This window comes from Diceros bicornis, chromosome 2 (genome assembly GCF_020826845.1).
Source record: "Diceros bicornis minor isolate mBicDic1 chromosome 2, mDicBic1.mat.cur, whole genome shotgun sequence".
Taxonomy (NCBI): domain Eukaryota; kingdom Metazoa; phylum Chordata; class Mammalia; order Perissodactyla; family Rhinocerotidae; genus Diceros; species Diceros bicornis.
In genome coordinates this window covers 39,510,066-39,534,253 of record NC_080741.1, presented here as the reverse complement: position 1 = coordinate 39,534,253, position 24,188 = coordinate 39,510,066, and the positions used below count along the sequence as shown (strand labels likewise).

The window sequence follows — 24,188 nt, the reverse complement described above, 5'->3', positions numbered from 1 at the left end:
TTGGCCCTGAGCTAACATCCGTGCCCATCTTCCTCTACTTTATATGTGGGATGCCTGCCATAGCATGGCTTGATAAGTGGTGCGTATGTCCGTGCCTGGGATCTGAACCTGCGAACCGCTGGGCCACTGAAACAGAGCGTGTGCACTTAACCACTATGCCACTGGGCAGCCCCAGAAAAAAGTTCTTTGAAAAAGTAATTTTAAAAGTCCTTCTGGAGAAAGTTTAATGCCCATAAGGGCCTAAATCATGCTTGCCCCACATGATATTCGACAAACAGACCACTTGAAAGGAGAGTAAGATGGAATGACTAGTAATGCCTTGTTCACATTTTCCTCAGTAGGCTCTCATCATCAGGGTGGAAGATTCTTGTAAATGCCAGTGAGCTTTCAAATGTGGCATTCCTGGTGTAGAATGAATAGAGCCTTCCTCTGCTCCTGTATCATGCCATACTGCCCCCTTACCACACAATCCTCCATACCAGCAGTTTAGCCTTTTTGAGGAGCCTGGACCACTTTGAGAATGTTACAAATGCTATGCCAAGAAAGAGTCACACTCAGGCACACTCTTTTGCCTTCAATTTCCTGGGGTTCTTAGGCCCCCCCATAGCCCATCAGCACTGATTAAGAACACCTAAGCCATGACAACAAATTTAGGAATATACAAACACACTTCAGGTGTGTAGACTACTTGGCGAAAAATTCACATGTACAAATTCAAAACCAGAAGCCAGACAAATCGGTGGATAATTATGGGTATTACATATGTAGTTTTTGCTTTGCCAAAGAATTTACATTAGGATATCTATAAACAGCAAACCCATAGAGAGTGTTTGAATCATATCGCTGTATACCCAAACACTAAGCCCTTCCCAGAACACATCTACTGCAGAGCAACAGGCCCAACTCATAAAGTTTAATACCAGTTTCACTATTGAGTTTAGACACATTCATTTACAGTATTCTAGATCACCTGTGAAATGGCCACTAAGCTGACTGATGGTCAACGATGGACAATCATGAGACACCCAGAAACTTCCAGTCAGAGGAGAGGTGGTACCTGGGTGTGGGCTGTGAGACTGCTTTGGAGTGGATCATCTGTGGTGAGATGGGTCCCATCCCCTTATCTCAGGAAGAAAAGGATAAACATTGATTGAGTCTTCCACTGTACCGGAATAGACTTTAGGTCATCTCATGTATTTCTCACAAGGATTCTGGAAGGCGGGGCTTTTGCCTCCATTTTCAACTGAGTTTATGAAAAACTGACCCACATGCCCAAGTCAGACACTTATCAGAAAAAAAATTAAAATAAAAATAATGCAAAGCTCTCTGTCTTGGATTACCATCTTTGATGGTTAACTTCCAGAGGCTGGGATATGTAGAGTGTCCAGCAACATGGAAACTGACAGCCGGCCACTTAGCTGTGACTTGGATCCTGCTGGTTTGTCAATGGCTTTCAGGTATGTGTGTGAAGGGAGACAGGGACTAGACTTTTCTTTGCCCCATCTGACCTGCCCTCCAAACTGGCATCCCCTTTCCTTCACTCCTACACAGGGACTGCCCCGCATTCCAAAGATGCCTGGGGAACTCACAAGGAGACGTGTATAAAGAGCCAGGAACCCTGCACTTAAAAAAACCCCATACAACTACAAACTCCATCTTACGATTTTCACTCCTGGCTGAGATGCCATTTGGCATCTCACTGCTAGCAGCCCCATTTTACTTGATCCTCTTCCAAGATTTCCAAACATGTGCCTGGCACCCACGAGAGTTTCACAAGAAGTGTAACAGCGACAGAAGTGCTGCGGGGTTGGTTTTGTGTATGTGTGTTAGTGTAACTCTCATAAAAGCAAGTGTAAGTTCTTCCAGTATTAACTTCCACAAGAGGAGCATCAACTTTCCCGCGAACGCGGCATTTCCCTTTGCCTGGTTTTCCTGAAATGAGCGGTATCTGAAGTTAGGGATGCGCCCTGTTAAGCAAAGGGTCTCTGAGACCCTTGGAATACAGACAACTCTTTGCTGGCCCGCAAGTACCCTAGCTTTTCTGGAGTATCCCTGGGCGGTCTATCCCTCAGCCACCAGAAGCCGCCTAATACCCACACGCGCTGCGGGCACAAGTAGGTTCAAAGCGGAGAACCACCAAGCCGCCACCCTCCCCACCCCCCAAGAAAGCGATCTCTGAACCCGGAGTCAATGTGAATTGCGCGTACTTGCAGGTAAAGCCCAGCGCCAAGCCTCGGGTCTGCGTGGGCGAGGAGGCTGGGTCCACAGGGACGTGGTCCAGCATCGTTAGCAGCGAGTCCTGCCGGACATTCGAGACCCAAGAGAGGTACAGTCCTTGAGCCCTGGTGGAACTAGGGACACGTCTCAGCCTCTGGGGCCAGCGCTAGTTCGGAGGAAGCAAAGGTGGACAGAGAGCGAGAGAAGGAGAGGAGAGGGAGTTTGTTTTCTCTTGGGGCAAGTGTGCGCGGTACCTTGGATTCCTGGCTGCTGGTGGATGCAGGAGAGGGCGGCTGCTCGGCGCTCGCCGCCTCCTTGGGCAGCCCGTCCACGCCGTCCTCGCGGGCGCCGCTCGGAGGGATCATCGTGGCGGCGCGGGAACGGTGTTGGGCTCCCGGAGGAACAGCGAGGCTCGCCTTCCTCGGGCTCGCCCTCCCGCCGTGCGCTAGGTCGCTCAGCTCCGGGTCCTGGGGACTCCCATCCTCACCGAGGCGCCGACGGCCCTCCTCCGGCCTCGCCCCCGCCCCGGCCCTGCCCACCTCCCCCGCACTCCCGCGGGCAGGGGGAGAGCGCGCCCCGCCCCGCCGCGCTCACGGCCACCTCGCCGGCCACCGCACAGTCGTGACTGCCGCCCGGCAGTGGGCGAGCGGGCTCGGGCTCGGGCTCGCTAGCCCGCGGGAGAAGGGGTGGGGGTGGGGGCGGTAGGCGGCTCCTGGGCGGGGCTGCGCGACCAACGCAGGGAGTAGCGCGGGCAGGCGGGGGGCCGCGCCCACGAGAGGCTCCGCTGGGAGGCTGGGCGCGCACCGCAGCCGGTCGGGGGTGATTCTTTAGAAGGGATAGTGACACTTCAGACCAAACCCGGAATGAATAGAAAACCCGTGAATGATACAATCAGGAGGGACCACCTGCAGCAACTCCCTCATTCTTCACCCCAAGAAACAGCGACTCTAAGGGACACAGTGACTTAGCTAAGTTATTTATAGTGTTCAGTGACGGAGAGCAAGGACCAGAGCTGGGGTTCCCTGGCTTGAGGGCACTCCTCTCTCCCCTGTTCAGCAGCGGACTAAAGCAAAGAGAGAATGCAGTGTGTCTGTCCTCATTGTGTTGTGCATTTATGTGCTACACCTTTTACACCTTTTCCCTTATTTAAGCCCCGGAGCTACCCTATTGGGCCAGGCACTGTCACTTCCATTATAGATGAGAAAACTGAGGTTTTAGGGAGGCTGAGTAATTTGCTTTAAGTCACTGAACTATAAATGGTGGAGGTGGGATTTGAACCCATTTTGGCTTCAAACTCCATGCTTTTTGGACTGTGGAGTCTCAAATCTAGGCCAGATCTTCATGGCTAGCTGAAGAGCAACTAGGGGTTGCCATATAGCAAGGAGTTCAGGGCTCTTCACAGAGGGGCAAACCAATCTGCCTTAAGTCTTTTGGATACATAGAGATGGCCCCACTGGAGAAAGAGAAAGAAGGATCCAGTATCTTTTGAGGTTACAACCTTAGTGTGCAGGGAAAGGAAATACATTCGGAAATTTAACGGGCTTTTTTTCTTTTCATGAATACAAAACTTCTCCCTTAATTTTCTAACAGAAAATTATAAACTTATGGTCAGATTTTCTTTAACTGTAAATGTTTGCAAGGCCAGCTTCATGGGTATGCAACTTGTGCATTCACTTAAGGCCCTGCACTTGGTTTAATAATCTTCTGTCTCTATCTTGAAATTCTTAATAATTTTTGAAGAAGAGGCCCTTCATTTTCATTTCATTCACCCTGTGAATTATGTATTTGGTCCTGCATGTTTGCCCTAGCTCATGTCCTTTGAAAAGAACCTATCAGTCTTTCCATCCCAGACATCAATTGAAAGCTCCTGTTCTAAGTGACAGGCATTTGTCTTACTTGGCATTTGGCTCTCAGAGTGCTCTAAATACCATAGTGACCCTTAGCCTCCCATATGACCAGGCAGATTGGCTAACTCAAATGACTACAGCTTTTTCTTCCTCAAAACACAATTCCTGATTGCTCAATAGAGACAAAATTCTAACAGCCAAAGTCATAACAGTAGCAACCACCGCACACAATGACAGGAGCAGCAGTATCGACACAGATGCTTTATCAAGCATCTGTTGCGTACCAGACATTCTGCTGGAAACTAATGATACAGCAGAGAGAAAACATAGGTTAAGTCTGTTCTCCTGGAATTGATAGCCTGGTTAGAGAAATAGAGATTAATTAAAACATACACATACACACGCACACATTTTTCATGAACTGTGATAAGGAAATGTACATTCATTCAAATGAATGTGCACAAATGTGAGGTCTGAACTAGTGAGGGGCCAGCGAAGGGTTTTCTGAGGAAGTAAAGACCCCCAGGGTCTATGGACAATTCTAATCCCAGTGGGCAAGCAAATTGTGGTTTACAACAAAAAATTTTTCATCTTTGGATTTTGTTTTTTTAAGAATTGAAGAGCAGCTATAAGATGTCATCCTTCATTTTAGAAAATGCTTAGCTCTGAGTAACAATAGTAATTCTCCAATAGTGTAAGTTCAAATGTTGTCCCCCTGAAGGAAATTTTAAAGAAGCTGTGCATCCTTCCTCCTCACTCCACCCCTGTCCTAGTAACAGAAATCCTTGGTCTGACAAATAATAGCTATCTTTCCCAGGAAATTGTAGAATTACCTGTAATTGCCAAAACTAATCAAGCCTTTCCTCATGTGTTTCTTTCCCATAAATCCCTTTCCATCCCGTTTTTTTATAATCTAGCTAACTTCTCTTATTCTTCAAAAAACATCTCCAAACATTTATTACTCTTGAAATCTCCTTCCTTGGCCTCTTTAGTCTGGTTTAGATTCCCAAACCAATGCCATGTTCTCACAGCATCCTTCCCTAAGTAATCAATGACAAAGCTGCCTGTCTTCCCACAGGGCTATAAGCTCTGCTAGGTCAGGGACCAGGTCATGTTCGTCTTGTTTCCTCAGCCCCTGGCACAGTGTTCATTAACAAGACGGTTAAAGAAGGAAAGGCTACTGCCCTTGTTGCCCCCTGAGCTCTAAGATGGCCTAGACATTAGTTACTCCAAGTGCCCTCCACACAGTGAATGGAGAAAGACCCTGGATGCTTATAGAAAACAGTGGGATTTAAAATCAAATAAGCTCCTTGACATTGAGGATTCTGTCTTTATTGGCTCAAGAGAGGATCTTAAACTGAGTGCCATGGCTGTCTGTGAATGTGGGATTCATTGGTTTGCATGGAGGTAAGCAGTATGCAAAAAGGAAATTAGGTTCATAGCTCATCTCTGGGAACAGGCAAGGAGGTGGACAGATGCTGCTTTGTCTGAGTCTGTGGGGAGAGGGCTGCTGGCAGAAATGCATGGCACCGTATTCATGTAGGATGCCTTGAGGTTTGGGTCACAGGCACTGCTGCTTTGGGACTAGATGACTATGCCTGATTCCAAGTCCTGGAGTCATGAGAGTCCTCCCACGTTGTCATGACAGCCAGCCCTGACCTGGTACTGAGGGGACATTGATTTATTGATAGTGATGCCCAGAGGACAGTGGAGAGGACTGATGGTCTCCATGTCCTGGAGGTCAGTGCATAGGAGACCAGCAAAGTGATTCCCTGAGGACACCTGGCAAAGCACTGATTCCTGAGCAGAAGTGTACTTGTTCATGGCCCTGTGTGAGATACCCCCTTGGGACTCCCAGTTATACTGGGGTGAGACCTCACAGAAGACTGAAGGTCCTGCATTAGAAGCTGCAGTGACATTTAGCTATGGCTGTCAAGATGACCTCATTTCTACTGAAGGCTGGTGAAGTCTGGGGAAATTCAGGTTGCAAATAATTGTAGCAGGACCCAGTGATTTTTGTAGATTCCCTTCATGGTCCATTTCACTCTGGTTTCTGGTTAAATATCAAGCCAGCAGAAATGTGAGATGTGAAGAAATTTATCTCCACAAACTTGAACTGGAACCTCCCACTCTTGGTTCGTTTACTCATTCATTAATTTGTAAAGGGGGCAAAGCCCTCTTCCTGATTGCATACAACTGCCTTTTGCAGTAACACTGCTAAGTAGCAGAGTGTGTAATGCTTTCTACCTTCTCCCATTGCTCTGCTCCAAGTTTGGAGAAAGAGACTGGACTTTCATGCTATACACTTTGGCTTCTTCTAGAACCATTTGGTAAAAAGGCACTATTTATTTATTTATTTAAAGGTACTATTTACTAATCAAGGCTATTTAGATAAAACAACCATATTTATGAGGGGTAGAAAAGAGAATAGCAAGAAAAAGAAGAAAGAAGATAATCGGAATGACCAGGGGCTGGAGCACTGATAAGGAGAAAGGAGAGAGGGTCTCGGTAAAAGATTGGTTCTCAATGTCTGATGCATCAGAGTCATCATGGGCAATGTGATACATGAGATGCGCATGGAGTTTGACACTTAGATTGTTGATAATAATATCTAACATGTATTGGGTTTCTACTATGTTATAGACATTTTCTATATGTTATTTCATTTAATCTTTACAAAACCTTAACAAGATAATTGTGCTGGGTTCCACAGTGAATGTGGGAACAAGGACTCAGACTCAGCTATATCCTGCTCCTGCACCAAGTTTTGGCCACTCTGGACAATGGCTGCCCCCTAGACAATGGCAGAACCTAGATCTGATGAAGAGTCAGCAGGCCTTAAAGGGAAGGAGTGATGCAAATTTGAGAGCCAGAAGCATAATAGAAGACACAGGGAGAGTCCTCAGAGAATGAAGAGTTGTTTACTCCATTCTTTTACCTTAAAAGTAAATAATCACCAGATCTACACATAGAAGGTGATAGCCAAGAAGTCAAGATGAACTAGACAGGAGGCACCAACCATTGCCATTCAGCCTTTAAAGGAGCGCTGGGAATCCCAGCATTAGTTGTCACCTCTGCCTACCTTGCCTGATGGACCTGCCTTCAAGCCCAGAGAAACCAAATGCTTTGCCCGAAGTCTTACAGTCAACAACATCAGCCCGTACTTTGAACAACTGTTAATGCCAGACTGCAATGCTCATAGGAACTCATGACTGGTCTCTCCTCAGCATCAAAGCTAATCATTTAGTTTGGAGACTCGTATTGTCTGGACAAATGAGATCCAGCTTAAGCATCCTTAACTTGTTTTTCTAAGTGCCAATTAATAGAAATAACAGCAACAACAATAGTAGATCATATTTGGATAGCACTGTTTGACTGCATTGGAACCATCTCCCACTAGAGATTCCTAGAAAAGGGTGGCAAGGCCCAAGCCTCATAGAGCTGCTTTCTGGTTAAGATCTACCTCTCTTCTCTAAAGAGAGGATGCATGGGCTGCTTCTAGTTGGCCATAAGCTCTGCGAGATAGAGGGGGACTTGAATCTTTATTCTACGTTTAGTAGAAGGGCCATGAATCTCAAGTCCACATATCCCAGCTCTTCCTTTTAGAAGCAACAAGATCTTAGACAATTGATTTGATCTTTCTCAGCCTCAGATTCCTCAAGTCTAAAATGAGATGATAATTCTTACTTCACAGAGTTTTTACAAAGATTAGAGGATTAAATGCCTGGTCAAAATGTGCCTAATAATATTATTATTATTACTATTATTGTTATTATCATTAGTCATATGATTTTGGTCAAATATATTTGCTTTGAGTTGAGTTTTTTGTTCGTTACAGCCAAATGCACACACCATATCAAAAGTGGATCTTGTCTGCATTTCTAAAATTGTTAGTAGCTTCTATCTGGAGAGTTCAGATGCAGCAAATATCTAAAATTTCTTATAGATTTTGGTCCTTTGACTAGTAATTAGCATTTAAATTGACACATCCCCTTCTATGAGTTAGGGTAACAGTTTAAGAGGCACGTGATCCAGCTGACCTTGGCCTTTTTGCTCCTCACAAATGCCTGGTCTATTCCCTCTCCCGGCTTTGGTGCTGTCCCCGTTCCTTGCCTCTGAGAATCCCGCACCGTTACTCCCCATGGCAGCTCTCCTTGCACTTCAGACCTCAGTGCCTACCATTTGAAGACATCCTGTTTCTTTCTTTTCTATTTCAGCGTCCTTTGGGAGGTAACCTCCATGAGGTTGAAGAGCTTGTCTCTCCTCTTCATCATATATCTCTGGTGCTTAGGGGCTGTCGGGGGAAGAGGGAGAATCTCCCTCTGCCCTTTTCCTTAAGGTTCTTATGGCTGGCCAAATAAACAACAAGACAGGTTAGCAGGAGAAAATAATACCAAGTTTAATAACATGTATACATGGGAGAAACTCAGAAATGAGCAACTCGTCCCTCTGTCTAAGCTGCTTGCTTAAGTATTGCAGCTAAAGGCAAGGAGCGTGTTGGGGGTGGGTAGTGGCCTGGGACTTCAAAGGGCAGGAAGACAATTCTTTTCAGGGTCATCTATAGATAATGTGGCCAGGGAGAGACAGAGTTTTTGATAAAAGAGGCTTGATGCCTTTCCTATTGTAACCTCTATCCTACATTATCTTTACAGCTATCATGATAATAACTCCTTCTTGAAACAGATCTTTTGTTTTAAATTCTTTAGGCAGTTTAGGAGGGGAAACTCAAATATTCTTCCTGAGTTCTCTGGGTCCTTATTGTCTTCAGCTCGAAATAATCTGCATACCAGAGTGGTGCCTCCTGGGGTAGCTTGCCCTGAGCACCATCAGGGCCCACATCATAGGTGCTCAGTGAATATTTGTTAAATGAATGGAAGATGAGATGTCAGTGCGGGAGAGGAACTGGTAGGTCTAATGAGAAACTATTTTGTAGAGGGGAAAATTGAAACTCACATAGGTTAAATACTTGTGCAAAGTCAGTTAATATGTGACACAATGAACCAATGTCTGTTTATTTGCTCACCAATCCCAGTGGTCATTGCTTTATTCATCTTTGGAATATATGACCTAACTACACAAGCTGCACAAATTTCTTTTCTGAGTTTTCAAATTTATTATGACATTATGCATAGTATTTCTAAAAACTCTTTTCCAGAACAATAGGTTTACCATTGTTCAAAAAGAACACTGAAGAAATTAAAAATCTTCCAAAATTCCACCACCTATTGGTAATAACTATCAGCAGGTGAGCCTCCTTCTAGAAGCACATGCATGTATGGGTATATTCTAAATTTATCTATATTTACATAAAAATGATCTCAGGACACTGATTGTTTTTGTAACTTCCTTTCCCTTCAATAATACGTTATAGGGATAGTTCTGTGTCAGTAAATATAAGTATATATTATCCTTTTTCAATAAGTGTGTATGCTGCTGTATAGATGCACCATAATTTATTTATGAAGGATTTTTTTATGCTTCTTGCTTGGAACTGTTAGAGGGCAATTAAAAACTCGTTGTCTCTTTTATTCCTAAACATCAACCTGGCAAGGTAGGTACTATTAGGCCCATTTTGTGGATGAGGTAATTGGAAGTCTGAGAGGCTTTATGACTTCTCTAATGGGATATGGTGAGTGCAGAGTAGAGATTCCAGCCCATATCTTCCGACTCTAAACCCGAGGCTCCTCTCAACATGTAAGCAAACACTAAAACTCTGTGTCATCACTGCTGTGCGAGAGGCCTGTGCAACATGATTTGAGAGCACAAGAGGGGAAGAATGATGTCCACCAAGGGGAAAGGATGTTCTGGAAGATTCCACTGGAATTTGAAAGGTAACTACAATTTTTCTGGAAGGAATCTTGAGCAGAATGTACAGGATCGATACGGACATGGAAGTCTGCTTGTGCAGGGGTTGTTCAGATTTGGTTCTTAAAAAAAACCACGGCTTCTCCTCTTTGTGAGTAACATTTACTGATCACGTAGACAATGCTCAAAAAAGGGAAAGGCTGGAAAAATTCTTTGAATAATAGTTTTAAGTACTTTTACAAATGGCCCATGAAGAAGTTGGATCTCAGTCAACCTAGGAGGAACAGTATTGGTTAGTATCAGAGGGAGGGAAAAAAGCATCATAAGGCTTTCTGGAGGGTTAAATGGCTCACAGAGTGAGAAACAGCAGCATTCAGGGTTCTGAGAGACACACACACAATCTTCATGCCTGGAAGCCAGACACAGAGAGCTCTGGCTCCCTCAGAGGCAGAAACCCCACTCCGTATGTGGGGCCTTAAAATTGAAACACATGTGTAGCTTACACATTAACAACCTCTAAAGGACTATGAATATTCAACTTATGTTCTGCTAATCATTATATATCTTAAATGACATGCCTAGAAGTGAGCAGTAGGACTGACATTCAAAACAAAGACCAGAAACTCCAGCAAGAGTGGATAATAGTTCTTGCTCTTTATCCATAAAGCTTTGCACTTACTTTGAAATATGTTCCAAAAGCTTGTAGAGTCACACTGGGGGCAAATGAATCTCAAAAATCCTCTTTACAATGTTTTTCAGGGAGGGGTTATATTACCGCTTTGTCCTTCTGCCTTCTGTAACCCTCTATGTTCCTCCAATAACTCACTTGGCAGCCCTGGGCCATCCATCAGGCACTTGACAATTGGCCTGGAAAAGATGACTCAGCCTTAAATGCCACTTTCTTCTCTCCATGGCTGATGCAGACTCACCCATAGAGCCTGGATTTAGGAAACATACCCATGTTTCCTCTGTCTTTATTCTTGCAGTTGGCCATAAAAATGGGGATTTTTGTCTCCTTAGTTAATAATAATGTCATATGCAGGGTACAGTGGGAGACAGTCGCGATGGAGTTGTTATTCAGACAAGCCTTTGAGGGTGGTTGTTGACTGCACCTTAGTCTCCTGTTTCCTCCCTGAAATGCAAGCTGCCGAAATTCCAAAGACTACCAAGCACTGGCCCAGTACTTTGAGGAAGCCCAGCCTGGCTAGTAACTTTGTGCTTCACGGAATCACTGAGTTCCTTAGAATGCAGGTAAAACTGCTAATGTATGTAATGAGATAAACACCCAGATTTTAAATAAAATTTTCTCTATTTCACCATTTGCTTTTCCTCAACCCCCCTTATTTAGTGAGTCACCATGTCTTCTTGCTTCAACCTCTTGTGTAGTCGTGGGGGTAAGGAGTTATTATCCAGCTTAAGATATTTAAGATCATTACAAAATTAGATAGACATGTCTAAATAAATGGAGTCCTTATTTTACTCACTGATTTATTTATCAACAGTTGCTTAGACCTGCTTTGTACCAGGTACTTTATTAGTTCCAGGGATATAGAAAGGTGTATGCATATTCCCTGACTCAAAGGAAATTCAGTGTAACGAGGAAGGCAGAACTGGGACAAATAATAACCACGCGTATGAAGAGAGAGCGTAGGAACCAGCGGAGGGAAGAGTTAATTCCACTGAGGAGCTAGGGGAAGATTCACCAAGGAAAAAAAAAGTTAATATGGAAAGGTAAGTAGCAGTTTTCCAAAAGGAGAAGAGGAGGGTCATTCTTGGCATCTTAAGATGAGTATACTTCTCTACTTATGTTTTCTGTAGCTATTTATCTTATTATTGTTACTTTGGGGGTAGTGAAGGGACCTAGAATTGTTATCATCAATCTTTGCAATTCCCTCTTCTCATTTTAATTTGTTTTAGTAATTGTCCCAAATATAACCCAATTCTCACTCAAAATTCCCTTCCCTCAATGACACCCACTATAATGTTTTTAAAATATATATCTTAGGCACGTGTGCATATTTGAAAAATATGTGGAGTTAATTTGTGTGTATAAGTGTTTTAAATTGCATAAAACATATTGCACTATAGCATATTTCCTCTCTCTAACTTATTCCAGGAAACATAGTTTGATTTTTTTAACTATATTAAAAGTAAAATATGCAAAGATAATTGAAAATGGATGAAGATTCATGTTGTTGAGTGTATTCTCTTGTATTGTTGTATAGAATTCAATTGTATGAATCTGCCGTAGTTTATTTAATCCATTATCTGTTGATGGACTGTTAGGTTGTTTTCATTTTTTGCCTATCGTGAATAGTGCTGCTTTGAACATTCTTGTATATGACTTTTAGTGCTAATGCAGAAGCATGAATTATGGGCTCTAGTTGTTTTCTCCAACGTGGATACTGCATTATTTTTAATTTTATCACTGTTGGCTTTATTTGCATCTCCCTGATGACTAATAAAGTTGAGCACCTTGTCATATGTTTATTGGACATTTGGATACTGTCACAAACATAGAGTAAAAGAAGCCAGATGCAGAAGAGTACATATTACATTATGTAATTTATATAAAGTTCTCAGACAATGGTTATCTTTGGGGAAGGGCAGTGTATGACTGGGAAGAAGCACTATGGCTTTCTAGGGTGCCAGGAGAGTTCCACTGCCTCACCTTTAGTGGTGGTGACTCCTTGAGCTATACATTAACAATTTGTGTGTTTTTCTGTAGATATATCTTGTTTCAATAAAACATTTACCTAAAAATTTTGTAAGTGGCACATAAACAATCCAAATAAAAGTGAGTAGTCTTCCACCTGTGAGAAGACGGAGAAGATGCACTTTTCCCTGGTCCTCCCACTAAGGACAACTAAAAACTCTGAATGTTATGTTTAAAATGAAGATAAGAACACTCTGAAAGGTGGAGAGATGGAGGCGGACTGGCTTGGGATTTCAGGACCCAAGGGATGACACAGTGGTGAGTTCCTTGGATTTTCTTTTTGCCTCATATATTCCAGACTTGGAGGTGAAGAAGCTTGCAAACCAGAAATGCCAATGGGAACAGAAAAAAAAAATAGTGCCAACAAAAGGCTGCTCTCTCCAGCCAAAGGACCAAGAAAGAGTCAACCCAGCAAAACAGAAAACTTTTAGACAGTGACTGCTCTACTCCAGCCAATACCACAGAAAAACTGAGACTCCACCCACACCCATGCCAGCATAGGCCAAGCGGAGATTTCCTCTCCTACTGGAGTATAAAGAGGCGCCCCAACATCCCTGTTGGGGGGGGTGTCAGAAAACAAAGTAGGGAGCTTGGACTTTAATTCTCATCAGCTGATAATAAGGCCCCCTTGTGGTGTCAGTGAAGACCACATGGGAGAGTGGAACTTCCACCCCCACCCAACAATAACAAAGAGCCAACCTCCCCTGGGGGATCCAAACTTCAATTTCCATTTGGCAATTACAAGATGGTGCTCCTCCCTTTCCTCTGCAAGAACACTGTCAGAGAAAGCCAGCTAGAAGAGAAAGTTTAAATAAAATAAGATTCAGAGTCTCATAACATAATAGAAAAATGTCCAGGTTTCAATGGAAAATTACTCATCATATCAAGAAACTGTAAGATATGAAACTAAATGAAAAAAGACAATCAATAGATACCAACACTGATATGACAGAGATGTTAGAATTACCTGACAAAGATTTTAAAGTGGCATGATAAAAATGCTTCAATCACTAATTACAAACATGTTTGAAATGATGAAAAACAGAAAGCCTCATATAGAAATAGAAAGTCTCAGCAAGCAAAAACATAAAGAAGAAGCAAGTGGAAATTTTGGATTTATAAGGTATCTTTTGTATCAAGATACAAAAAATGAATAAAAAGCTCCATGGATGGATTCAATAGCAGTACTAAGGGAAGAGAGGAAAGAATCAGTGAAATGGAAGCTACAACAATAGAAATTACCCAATCTGAACAACTGAGAGAAAATAAATGCAAAAAAAATGAACAGAGCCTCAGGGACCTATGGGACTGTAACAAAAGATTAACATTCACATCATCAGAGTCCTAGAAGGAGAGGAGAAATAGAGTGAGGCTAAGAGTTTTACTGTTTCAGGTCTTACATTCAAGTCTTTAATCCATTTTGAGTTAATTTTTGTGTATGATGTAAGATAATGCTCTACCATCATTCTTTTGCATGTGGCTGTGCGCTTTTCCCGACACCATTTATTGAAGAGACTTTCCTTTCTCCATTGTATGTTCTTGGCTCCTTCATCAAAGATTAACTGCCCATAGATGTGGGGTTTTATTTCTGGGCTTTCAATTCTATTCCATTGATCTGTGTTTCTGTTTTTCTGCTGTTTTGATTACTATAGCTTTGTAGTATAATTTGAATTCAGGGAGTGTGATACCTCCAGCTTTGTTCTTTTTTTTCAGGATTGTTTTTGCTATTTGGGGTCTTTTGTTGTTCCATATAAATTTTAGGATTCTTTGTTCTATTTCTGTGAAGAATATCATTGGGATTGCATTGAATCTGTAGATGGCTTTAGGTAATATGGACATTTTAACTATGTTTATTCTTCCAGTCCATAAGCATGGAATATCTTTCCATTTCTTTATGCCTTCTTCAATTTCTTTCAATAATGTCTTATAGTTTTCTGTGTGTAGGTCTTTCACCTCCTTGGTTAAGTTTATTCCTAGGTATTTTATCCTTTTGTTGTGATTGTAAGTGGGATTGCGTTCTTGAGTTCTCTTTCTGCTAGTTTGTTATGGGTGTATAGAAATGCAACTGATTTTTGTATGTTGACTTTGTGTCCTGCAACTTTACAGTATTTGTTGATTATTTCTAAGAGTTTTTTGGTAGATTTTTTTAGGGTTTTCCATATATAGAATCATGTCATCCACAAATAGTGAGAGTTGCATTTCTTCCTTTCCAGTTTAGATCCCTTTTATTTCTTTTTCTTGCCAAATCGGTCTGGCTAAAACTTCCAGTACTATGTTGAATAAGAGTGGCGAGAGTGGGTATCCTTGTCTTGTTCCTGTTTTCAGAGGAATGGCTTTCAGTTTTTCTCTGTTGAGTATGATGTTGGCTGTGGGTTTGTCATATGTGGCCTTTATTATGTTGAGGTACTGTCCTTATATACCCATTTTATTTAGAGTTTTTCTCAAAAATGGATGTTGGATCTTATCAAATGCTTTCTCTGCATCTATTGAGATGATCATGTGATTTTTATTCTTCATTTTGTTAATATGGTGTAACACATTGATTAATTTGTGGATGTTGAACCATCCCTGCATCTCTGGAATAAGTCCCACTTGAATGTAAGACCTGAAACCATAAAATTCTTAGAAGAAAATATAGGCAGTACCCTCTTTGACGTCAGTCTTAGCAGTATCTTTTCAAATACCATGTCTACTCAGGCAAGGGAAACAAAAGAAAAAACAACAAATTGGACTACATCAGACTAAAAAGCTTCTGCAAATCAAAGGAAACCATGAACAAAATGAAAATACAACCCACCAACTGGATATTTGCAAATCATATATCCATCAAGGGGTTAATTTCCAAAATATATAAAGAACTCATATGACTCAACAACAAAAAAATGAACAACCCAGTCAAAAAATGGGCAAGTGATATGAACAGACACTTTTCCAAAGAAGATATACAAATGGCCAACAGGCACATGAAAAGATGTTCAACATCACTAATTATTAGGGAAATGCAAATCAAAACTACAATGAGACATCACCTCACACTCTATTAGTTATAGTCATAATGAATATAATTAACAAGACAAGAAAAGTAACAAGTGTTGGAGAGGAGAGAAAAGGAGAGTGGAGAAAAGGGAACCCCTATACATTGCTGGTGGGAATGCAAACTGGTGCAGCCACTATAAAAACAGTGTGGAGATTTCTCAAAAAACTAAAAAATAGAAATGCCATATGACCCAGCTATTCCACTACTGGGTATTTATCCAAAGAACTTGAAATCAACAATTTAAAAACAGTTATGCCCCCCTGTGTTCATTGCACCATTATTCATAATAGCCAAAGTGTGGAAGCAACCCAAGTGCCCATCAATGGTTGAATAGACAAAGATGTTGTGGTATATATATAATGGAATACTACTCAGCCATAAAAAAGACAAAATCATGCCATTTGCAACAACATTGATGGACCTTGAGGGTGTTATGCTAAGTGAAATAAATCAGACAGAGAAAGGCAAGTACTGTATGATTTCACTCATATGTGGAAGATAAGCACATAGATAAGTAGAACAGATAAGTGGTTGCTAAAGGAAAAGGGGGGTAGAGGGAGAGTGAAAGGGATAAAGGGGCATATGTATATGGTGACAGATAAAAACCAGACTATTGGTGGTGAACACGATGCAATATATACAGAAACTGAACTATAATAATGTACACCTGAAATTTACACAATGTTAAAAGCCAATATGACCTCAAGAAAAAAAAAATAAAGACAAACTGAAAAAAAGAAAAAACAATAGAGTAGGGCTAAAAAATTCCTGATTTCTCATCAGGAATCATGGAGTCCAGAAAGAAATAGCACATTTTTCAAGTACTGAAAGAAAAGAACCATGAACCCAGAATTCTATGCTCAGTGAAAATATCCTTCAGGAATGGAGAGGAAATCAAAACATTCTCAGATGAAAGAAAACTAAGAGAATTTGTCACTAAAAGATCATCATAAATAATGGGTTAGAGGAAGTTCTCTAAACAAAAAGGTAATTATAAGAGAAACAACCTAAGGAAAAATTATAACACTGTGTAATATGGTTCTAAATGTATGTAGAAGAAATATTTACAACAATTATATTATGAGTGGGGGAGAGTAAAGGGATGCAAAGGAAGCTAAGGTTTTTATCCTTCACTCAAACTGGTAAAATGACAACACCAGTAGACTATGAGAAGTTATGTATATATAATGTGATACCTAGAGCAAACACTAAAGATGCTCTACAAATAGATACACACAATAACACTATAGCTAAATCAAAATGAGATTTTAAAGAATATGGACATCAAAAGCGTGACCCATAAAAGGAAATATTTGTAAATTGGGCTTTATCAAAATTAAAACTTTTACTCTATGAAAGTCTTTTAGGAGAATGAAAAGAGAAGCTACAGAGAAAATATTTAGAAATAATATATCTGACAACTGACTATTTAAAATATATAAATAACTCTCAAAACTCAACACTAAAAAAAGCAAACACTCCATTGAACATGGAGAAAAGACATGAAGATACACTTCAGTGAAGCATATATATATATATATAAGCACACAGGATCTCTCTCTATTATTTTATTTTATTTTTTTGATAGATTTTTCTCTTACAGTATTTTATTTATTTATTTTATATATATATATTTTCTTTTCTTTTTTCTTTTTTTTAAAATTTTTTGTTTATTGCAGTAACATTGGTTTATAACATTGTATAAATTTCAGGTGTACATCATTATACTTCTATTTCTGCATAGATTACATCATGTTCACCACCCAAATGCTAATTACAACCCATCACCACACACATGTGCCTAATTATCGCTTTCGCCCTCCTCCCTGCCCCCTTCCCATCTGGTAACCACCAATCCAATCTCTGTCTCTATGTGTTTGTTTATTGTTGTTATTATCTACTACTTAATGAAGGAAATCATATGGTATTTGGGCTTCTCCCTCTGACTTATTTCACTTTGCATAATACCCTCAATGTCCATCCATGTTGTCACAAATGGCTGGATTTCATCATTTCTTATGGCTGAGTAGTATTCCATTGTGTATATATACCACATCTTCCTTATTCATTCGTCCCTTGATGGGCACTTAGGTTGCTTTCAAGTCTTGGCTATCGTGAATAACGCTGCAATGAACACAGGGGTGCGTGTATCTTTACGCATTGGTGTTTTCAAGTTCTTTGGATAAATACCCAGCAGTGGAATAGCTGGACCATTTAGTAGTTCTATCCTTGAATTTTGAGGAATCTCCATACTGTTTTCCATAGTGGCTGCACCAGTTTGCACTCCCACCAGCAGTGTATGAGAGTTCCCTTCTCTCCACATCCTCTCCAACACATGTTGTTTCCTGTCTTGTTAATTATAGCCATTCTGATGGGCGTGAGGTGATATCTCATTGTAGTTTTGATTTGCATTTCCCTGATAGTTAATGATTTTGAACATCTTTTCATGTGTCTGTTGGCCATCTGTATATCTTCTTTGGAGAAATGTCTGTTCAAGTCTTTTGCCCATTTTTTAATTGGGTTGGTAGTTTTTTTTGTTGTTGAGATGCATGAGTTCTTTATATATTTTGGAGATTAAGCCCTTACCAGATGTATGGTTTGCAAATATCTTCTCCCAATTGTTAGGTTGTCTTTTCATTTTGTTGATGGTTTCCTTTGCTGTGCAGAAGCTTTTTAGTTTGATATAGTCCCATTTGTTTATTTTTTCTATTGTTTCTCCTGCCCGGTCAGACATGGTGCTTGAAAATATGTTGCTAAGACCGATATCAAAGAGCCTATGTTTTCTTCTAGAAGTTTCTATGTACTGCCTATGTTTTCTTCTAGAAGTTTCATAGTTTCAGGTCTTACATTCAAGTCTTTAATCCATTTGGAGTTAATTTTTGTGTGTGGTGTAAGGTAAGGGTCTACTTTCATTTTTTCGCATGTGGCTATCCAGTTTTCCCAACACCATTTGTAGAAGAGATTTTCTTTTCTCCATTGTATGTTCTTGGCTCCTTTGTCAAAGATTAGCTGTCCATAGATGGGTGGGTTTATTTCTGGGCTTTCGATTCTATTCCATTGATCTGTGTGTCTGTTTTTGTGCCAGTACCATGCTGTTTTGGTTACTACAGCTTTGTAGTATATTTTGAAATCAGGGAGTGTGAAACCTCCAGCTTTGTTCTTTTTTCTCAGGATTCCTTTAGCTATTCGGGGTCTTTTGTTGATCCATATAAATTTTAGGATTCTTTGTTCTATTTCTGTGAAAAATGTTTTTGGAACTTTGATAGGTATTGCATTGAATCTACAGATTGCTTTAGGAAGTATGGACATCTTAACTATGTTAATTCTTCCAATCCAAGAGCACGGAATATCTTTCCATTTCTTTGTGTCTTCTTCAATTTCATTCAGCAATGTTTTATAGTTTTCGGTGTATAGCTCTTTCACCTCTTTGATTAAGTTTATTCCTAGGTATTTTATTCTTTTTGTTGCAATTGTAAATGGGATTGTATTCTTAATTTCTCTTTCTGCTACTTCGTTGTTAGTGTATAGAAATGCAACTGATTTTTGTACGTTGATTTTCTATCCTGCAACTTTACCGTATTCGTTTATTACTTCTAAAAGTTTTTTGGTGGATTCTTTAGGGTTTTCTATATATAAAATCATGTCATCTGCAAATAGTGACAGTTCCACTTCTTCCTTTCCAATTTGGATCCCTTTTATTTCTTTTTCTTGCCTGATTGCTTTGGCTAGGACTGCCAGTACTACGTTAAGTAGGAGTGGTGACAGTGGGCATCCTTGTCTGGTTCCTGTTCTTAGAGGGATAGCTTTCAGTTTTTCACCATTGAGGATGATATTAGCTTTGGGTTTCTCATATATGGCCTTTATTTTGTTGAGGTACTTTCCTTCTATACCCATTTTATTCAGAGTTTTTCTCATAAATGGATGCTGTATCTTGTCAAATGCTTTCTCTGAATCTATTGAGATAATCATGTGATTTTTATTCTTCATTTTATTAATGTGGTGTATTACGTTGATTGATTTGTGAATGTTGAACCATCCCTGCATACCTGGAATAAATCCCACTTGATTATGCTGTATAATCTTTTTAACGTATTGTTGTATGTGATTTGCTAGTATTTTGTTGAGGATTTTTGCATCGATGTTCATCAGTGATATTGGCCTGTAATTTTCTTTTTCTGTGTTGTCTTTGTCTGGTTTTGGTATCGGGGTACTGTTGACTTCATAGAATGAGTTAGGGAGCTTCCCCACCTCCTCAATTTTTTGGAAGAGTTTGAGAAGGATAGGTATTAAGTCTTCTTTGAATGTTCGGTAGAATTCACCAGGGAAGCCGTCTAGTCCTGAACTTTTATTTTTGGGGAGGTTTTTGATTACTGTTTTGATCTCCTTACTGGTGATTGGTCTATTCAAATTCTCTACTTCTTATTGATCCAGTTTTGGAAGGTTGTATGATTCTAAGAATTTATCCATTTCTTCCAGATTGTCGAATTGGTTGGCATATAGCTTTTCATAGTATTCTCTTATAATCTTTTGTATTTCTGAGGTGTCTGTTGTAATTTCTCCTCTTTCATTTCTGATTTTACTTATTTGTGCCTTCTCTCTTTTTTTCTTGGTGAGTCTAGCTAAAGGTTTGTCCATTGTGTTTATCTTTTCAAAGAACCAGCTCTTGGTTTTATTAATTTTTTCTATTGTTTTTTTAGTCTCTATTTCATGTATTTCTGCTCTGATTTTTATTATTTCCCTTCTTTACTGATTTTGGGCTTTGTTTGTTCTTCTTTTTCCAGTTCCTTTAGGTGCATTGTTAGATTGTTTATTTGAGAATTTTCTTGTTTGTTGAGATAGGCCTGTATTGCTATAAACTTCCCTCTTAGAACTGCTTTTGCTGTATCCCATAAATTCTGGCATGTCTTATTTTCCTTTTCATTTGTCTCCAGGTATTTTTTGATTTCTTCTTTGATTTCCTTGTTGACCTAGTCGTTGTTCAGTAGCATTTTGTTTAATCTCCATGTATTTGTGGCTTTTCTGATTTTCTTCCTATAGTTGATTTCCAGTTTCATACTGTTGTGGTCAGAAAAGATGCTGGTATTATTTCAATCTTCTTAAATTTATGGAGACTCGTTTTGTGGCCTCATATGTGATCAATCCTGGAGAATGTTCCGTGTGCACTTGAAAAGAACGTGTATTCTTCGGTTTTTGGATGGAATGCTCTGTATATATCTACTAGGTCCATCTGTTCTAGTGTGTCATTTAAGGCCAATGTTTCCTTATTGATCTTCTGTTTGGATGATGTATCCATTGGTGTAAGTGGAGTGTTAAAGTCCCCTACTATTATTGTGTTACTGTCTATTTCTCTTTTTATGTCTGTTAATAATTGTTTTATATATTTAGGTGCACCTACATTGGGTGCGTAGTTATTTACAAATGTTATATCCTCTTGTTGGATTGTTCCCTTGAGCATTATGTAATGCCCTTCTTTGTCTCTTTTTACAGTTTTTGTTTTAAAGTCTATTTTGTCTGATATGAGTACTGCTACCCCAGCTTTCTTTTCATTGCCATTTGTGTGGAGTATCTTTTTACATCCCTTCACTTTCAATTTGTGAGTGTCTTTAGGTCTGATGTGTGTCTCTTGTATCCAGCATATATATGGGTCTTGTTGTTTTATCCAATCAGCCACCCTATGCCTTTTAATTGGGGCATTTAGTCCATTTACGTTTAAAATAGCTATTGATAAGTATGTACTTACTGCCATTTTTAAACCTTTTTTCTCAGCGTTTTAGTAGTCCTTCTCTGTTCCTTTCTTCTTCTATACAGAATTGATGGTCTCTTTAGTTTGACCTCTGTCTGAAAGCTCTATTCTTTAACTCCCCTCCTCCCTCCTTTTATGTTTTTGATATCACATCTAACCTCTTTTTTGTGCATTTGTATCCATTGCCCTCTTATCATGGAAATAGATAACTTTTCCTATTTGTGATCTTCTCTTTTCCCCTTAAATCAGTCCCTTTAACATTTCTTGTAGCACTGGTTTCTTGGTGACAAACTCCTTTAATTTTTGCTTGTCTGGGAAATTTTTGATCTCTCCTTCCATTGTGAATGATAATCTTGCTGAGTAGAGTATTTTTGGCTGTAAGTTTTTTCCTTTTAGCACTTTAAATATATCGTGCCACTCTCCTCTAGCCTGTAAGGTTTCTGCTGAGAAGTCAGCTGATAGCCTTCTGGGGTTTCCTTTGTATGTAACTTGACTTTCTCTTGTGGCTTTTAGGATTCTCTCTTTATCTTTACTTCTGGACATTTTGATTATGATGTGTCTTGGTGTGGGCCTCTTTGGGTTTATCTTGTTTGGGACTCTCTGTGCTTCAGACAGAGACATCCAGGTATGTCTCTTTCCTTCCTTAGGTTAGGGAAGTTTTCATCTATTATTTCTTCAAATAGATTCTCTGCCCCTTTGTCTCGCTCTTCTCCTTCCAGGACACCTATAACACGGATGTTAGTGCACTTGATGTTGTCCCAGATGTCCCTTAGACTGTCCTCACTCTTTTTAATTCTTTTCTCTTTTACCTGTTCAGCTTGGGTAATTTCTTCTAGTCTTTCATCCAGCTCACAAATCCATTCTTCGGTATCCTCTACTCTGCTTTTGAGTCCCTCTAGCGAATTTTTCATTTCCAGTATTGTATTCTTCATTTCTGATTGGTTCTTTTTTATATCTTCCATTTCTTTGTTGACATTCTCACTGAGTTCATCTATTCTTCTCCCCACATCAGTGAGCATCCTTAACACTCTTCGTTTGAACTCTCTGTTGGGTAGGTTGCTCATTTCTGTTTCATTTAGTTCCTTTTCTTGAGTTTTGTCCTGTTCCCTTACTTGGAATGTATTCCTTTGCCTCCTCATTTTGCCTCTTTCCCTTTGCTTGTGTCTATGTATTAGGTAGGTCAGCTACGTCTCCTGCACTTGGATAGGTGACCTTATACAAGTGATTACTTAGGAGTCCTGCAGTGTGCTTCCCTCAGTTCTCAATGTTCCAGGGGTGACCCCTATGTGGGCTACATGTGTCCTTCCGTTGTGGCCTGTTTGCTCTCCCTGTATGCACCCAGGTAGGCCGAGTTATGCTCCTGGTCAGCTGTTGTAATGCTCAGCTCTTTGTAGTTGTTGTGGGCCCTTCAGTCTCTTTATCAGGTGTGGGGTGCCCCAGCACAGTTGGCTGCAAGTTCTAATACCACATTTGTGTTGCAGTATTTCTTTTAAGTGAGTAGGCCCCCAGTGGGCAGGTTGTTAGGCTCAGGGGCTTACAATTGCTATAAGCCTCCAGCCTTTAGGTCTCTTGTCAGCTCTCTGAGGATTGCAGCTGCGTGGGGCTGGCCTCAGGCACGGGAGCACCCAATTGTTTCAGACTTTGGAAGGTGGGGCAAACCCTCTATGTGGGTCTTTGAGAAGCACAAGTCTTCTGCAGCTGACAAGCCCTGCCATGCACAGGTCCACACACACAGTCACCACAGTCCTGCCCCGTGTGTGTGCCCTGACCTCTTATGTGGACCCAGTCTCTCCACGGCGGGAGCTCCACACACTCCACCACTGCCCCACACTCTCCACCCGCTCCTTGTGCACGCCCTGCCCCACTGAAGTCGGCTCAGTTGCCAGGCTGCAGAGAATCCAGTCACCAATCTATGCAGGCCCTCAAGTTGCCTGAGGGCTTGTTGTAGGGTGGGGCCAGTCTCTAGGGTGGGCTGCCCGCCCTGGCTGAGCTGGATTTAATTGGTGGTCCAGCGGGTGGAGCAGACCCTGGGCTAGTAGGCCTCAGGGAGAACTCCAATGGTGTCTGTGTCAGCACGCCCACACCAGGCCACAACAATGGCCGCCGCCAATATCCCAGTCCCTGGAGAGGTCTCACCTCTCACCATTTGCGCTCAGGGCCTATCAGGCGAGTCTCTTTTCACCAAAGCCCTGTGCACCTTTCTTCCTGGTGATTTTAGGATGCTTTCTGAAATGGGTGAGTTTGCATGTGGGCCCTTTAAGAGCCAGATTTAATTTCTTTGTGAACCAGGTTTTCTGGGGGTACTCCCCAATGTTTTAGTAGCAGGCAAAGTCACATATTATGCCACTCGTCTCGATTGTGCTGGGTCCACAAAATGCTTACCCCGGGGGCACTCACCGGCTCAGGGCCCTGTGCCTCCAGGGAGGCTGAATACCTGTGGGCTGCTCCCTGGTGGCTGTGAAGCTGGTGGCTTGTGAAGGCGGCGTTTTTTCTCTCCAGAAGGGAGTTTCTGCCTCTTCCAACTCAATTAGGATTGTCCTTTGTTGCAGGAGTTCCTCTTATCCAGTTTTCAGTTCTGTCTCAGGGGTAATTTTTCCACGAGTAGTTGTAAATTGGCTGTGCCTGCGGGAGGAGGTGAGTTCATAGTCTGCCTATGCCGCCATCTTGACTTCTCTGACTGTTCTTTTTTTATAGCTGTATAGATATGCTTCGTTGAAATGTCTCTTCATGTCTTAATTGCCATATATATATATATATACATTTATCTCTTTGCTTACATATATACGGCAAATGGACACATGAAATGATGTTAAACATCATCAG

At 40.9% G+C, this 24,188-nt stretch overlaps 1 protein-coding gene across 2 annotated transcripts in view; it reads right to left on the bottom strand.

Annotated features, from left to right (window-relative positions):
* Positions 1-2,676, bottom strand: part of STAC (SH3 and cysteine rich domain) — a 148,593-nt gene extending 145,917 nt beyond the window's left edge. For both annotated transcript variants that reach the window (XM_058554781.1, XM_058554790.1), the window contains exon 1: positions 2,472-2,676. In XM_058554781.1, the coding sequence (XP_058410764.1) occupies positions 2,472-2,582 (111 nt within the window). In that variant the 5' untranslated portion in view covers positions 2,583-2,676. The remainder of the gene's footprint in view (positions 1-2,471) is intronic.
* Between the last annotated feature and the right edge of the window lie 21,512 nt (positions 2,677-24,188).